This window comes from Tupaia chinensis, unplaced genomic scaffold, assembly GCF_000334495.1.
Source record: "Tupaia chinensis unplaced genomic scaffold, TupChi_1.0 Scaffold143584_1, whole genome shotgun sequence".
Classification (NCBI taxonomy): Eukaryota; Metazoa; Chordata; class Mammalia; order Scandentia; family Tupaiidae; genus Tupaia; species Tupaia belangeri.
Window position 1 is genome coordinate 9,090,241 of NW_006203430.1, and position 1,484 is coordinate 9,091,724.

General features: G+C 53.8%; 1 protein-coding gene across 3 annotated transcripts in view; it reads right to left on the minus strand.

The window, feature by feature from the left end:
* SDF4 (stromal cell derived factor 4) overlaps window positions 1-1,484 on the minus strand; it is a 17,507-nt gene continuing 16,023 nt past the window's right edge. For all 3 annotated transcript variants that reach the window (XM_027766495.1, XM_027766494.1, XM_014582359.2), the window contains exon 7: window positions 1-907. In XM_027766495.1, coding sequence (XP_027622296.1) covers window positions 731-907 — 177 coding nt within the window. In that variant the 3' untranslated portion in view covers window positions 1-730. The remainder of the gene's footprint in view (window positions 908-1,484) is intronic.

The window sequence follows — 1,484 nt, forward strand, 5'->3', positions numbered from 1 at the left end:
TGAGAGAAAAAGGCAACTATATTTTAAAGTAAATTAATGATTCTTGTCACAACAAATACTTGCATTTTCTCAGACTGCACATTGTATGATCTGAGTGGCCCTGACAAGTTCAGGGAATCCCACCCAGTGACCACCCAGCCCTCACCCAGGCATGGCTGCCCTTCCCTGAACTGCCTGGCTACTCGTTGCCAGCAAAGTACAGTCTAATTTTCTCTTCATCTCTCCATTTTCAAGAAAATGGCAGGAGCTGTGTTATTTCCCATGGTGTGTCGAGCCACAGAGGGGCCAGCCTAGGGCCTCACACTCTGATGTGGTCAGCGCCTTCAGAACGACTGAGCAGTTCTCAGAAGTGAGATGTAGTGATTTCGAGGGACCAGAGGACAGCTGCAGCGAGCGAGTCAGAGCACGCATGGCTGTGTCACAGCCAAGCCTTGGGCCACAACACAGGACAAGCCCACCTCAGACACACGCCACAGAGGGATGCTCGCCTGTTAAAGCACATCTTTAATAAATCTGGACCCTGCTGTGGCTGGAGCTCGTCCCGAGGAGTGTGGTCATGGGGCAGCAGGAGGAAGGGCAGGTACTAGGACCCACGGCAGTCCCTGGGGGTGGGATAGGTAGCTGCAGCATGGGTCACTTGGCCCAGGACCCACAGTCAACCACACGCCTCACTGGAGCATGGTGTGATGCGTCAGAATGGAGACGAGGGTGGGGAGGGGCCGAGGGCAGCTCAGAACTCCTCATGCACGTTGCGGGCATAGTCCACCAGCTTGCTGCCCGTGAAGAACTCGCTGTACCTGAGGATCTCCTCAGGCTCGAGGTGCTGGTTCTGGTTCTCATCAGCAATGGCGATCATCTGCTTGGCCTCATTGAGGGCGTTGTACTCATTCATGGGATCCATGTAGTTCTGTGACAGGTACCCAGCACCAGGTCAGTGGCTTCCTTCCTACCCTTTGGCTGCCCAGGGCTGTCAGGCATCTGTCCTGGGCACATTCTGTCCCATCCCTTCCTCGGGACCCAGTGTGGCTCAACCTAGCTCATCCTCCAGACTTTGGACGCAGCTTTAGATAAAAGGCCCCATCTCTCCCTGGCGAGACCTTGCCACGGACACCAAGTCTACATCAGCACTACTGGGCCAGCACTGTCTGCCCGAGGGAAGAAGCTTTAAGGTTGTAACAACCCAGAGAAAATGGTGGCTTTTTCAAATGCCTCACTGGCTACAGGATGTAGGTTTGTTCTGTTAGGTCATCAGGAAAGTCATGACATATTTTTCTGTTTCCCCATGCAAAAATGCGTGATGACTTTCCTGACGACCTAACAGACCATTCCAGAAAGGAGATACTATGGATGAAAAGGGGACATGTCGAGGGAGATGTTAAAGGTCCTGGAATGTCTGCCTAGGTCACGAGGACTAAGCCAGCCACTGGGCAGAGTGTGCTGAGCTGGCCACAGGACCCTGGTGCTGACGGATCCCCAAGCCCCAG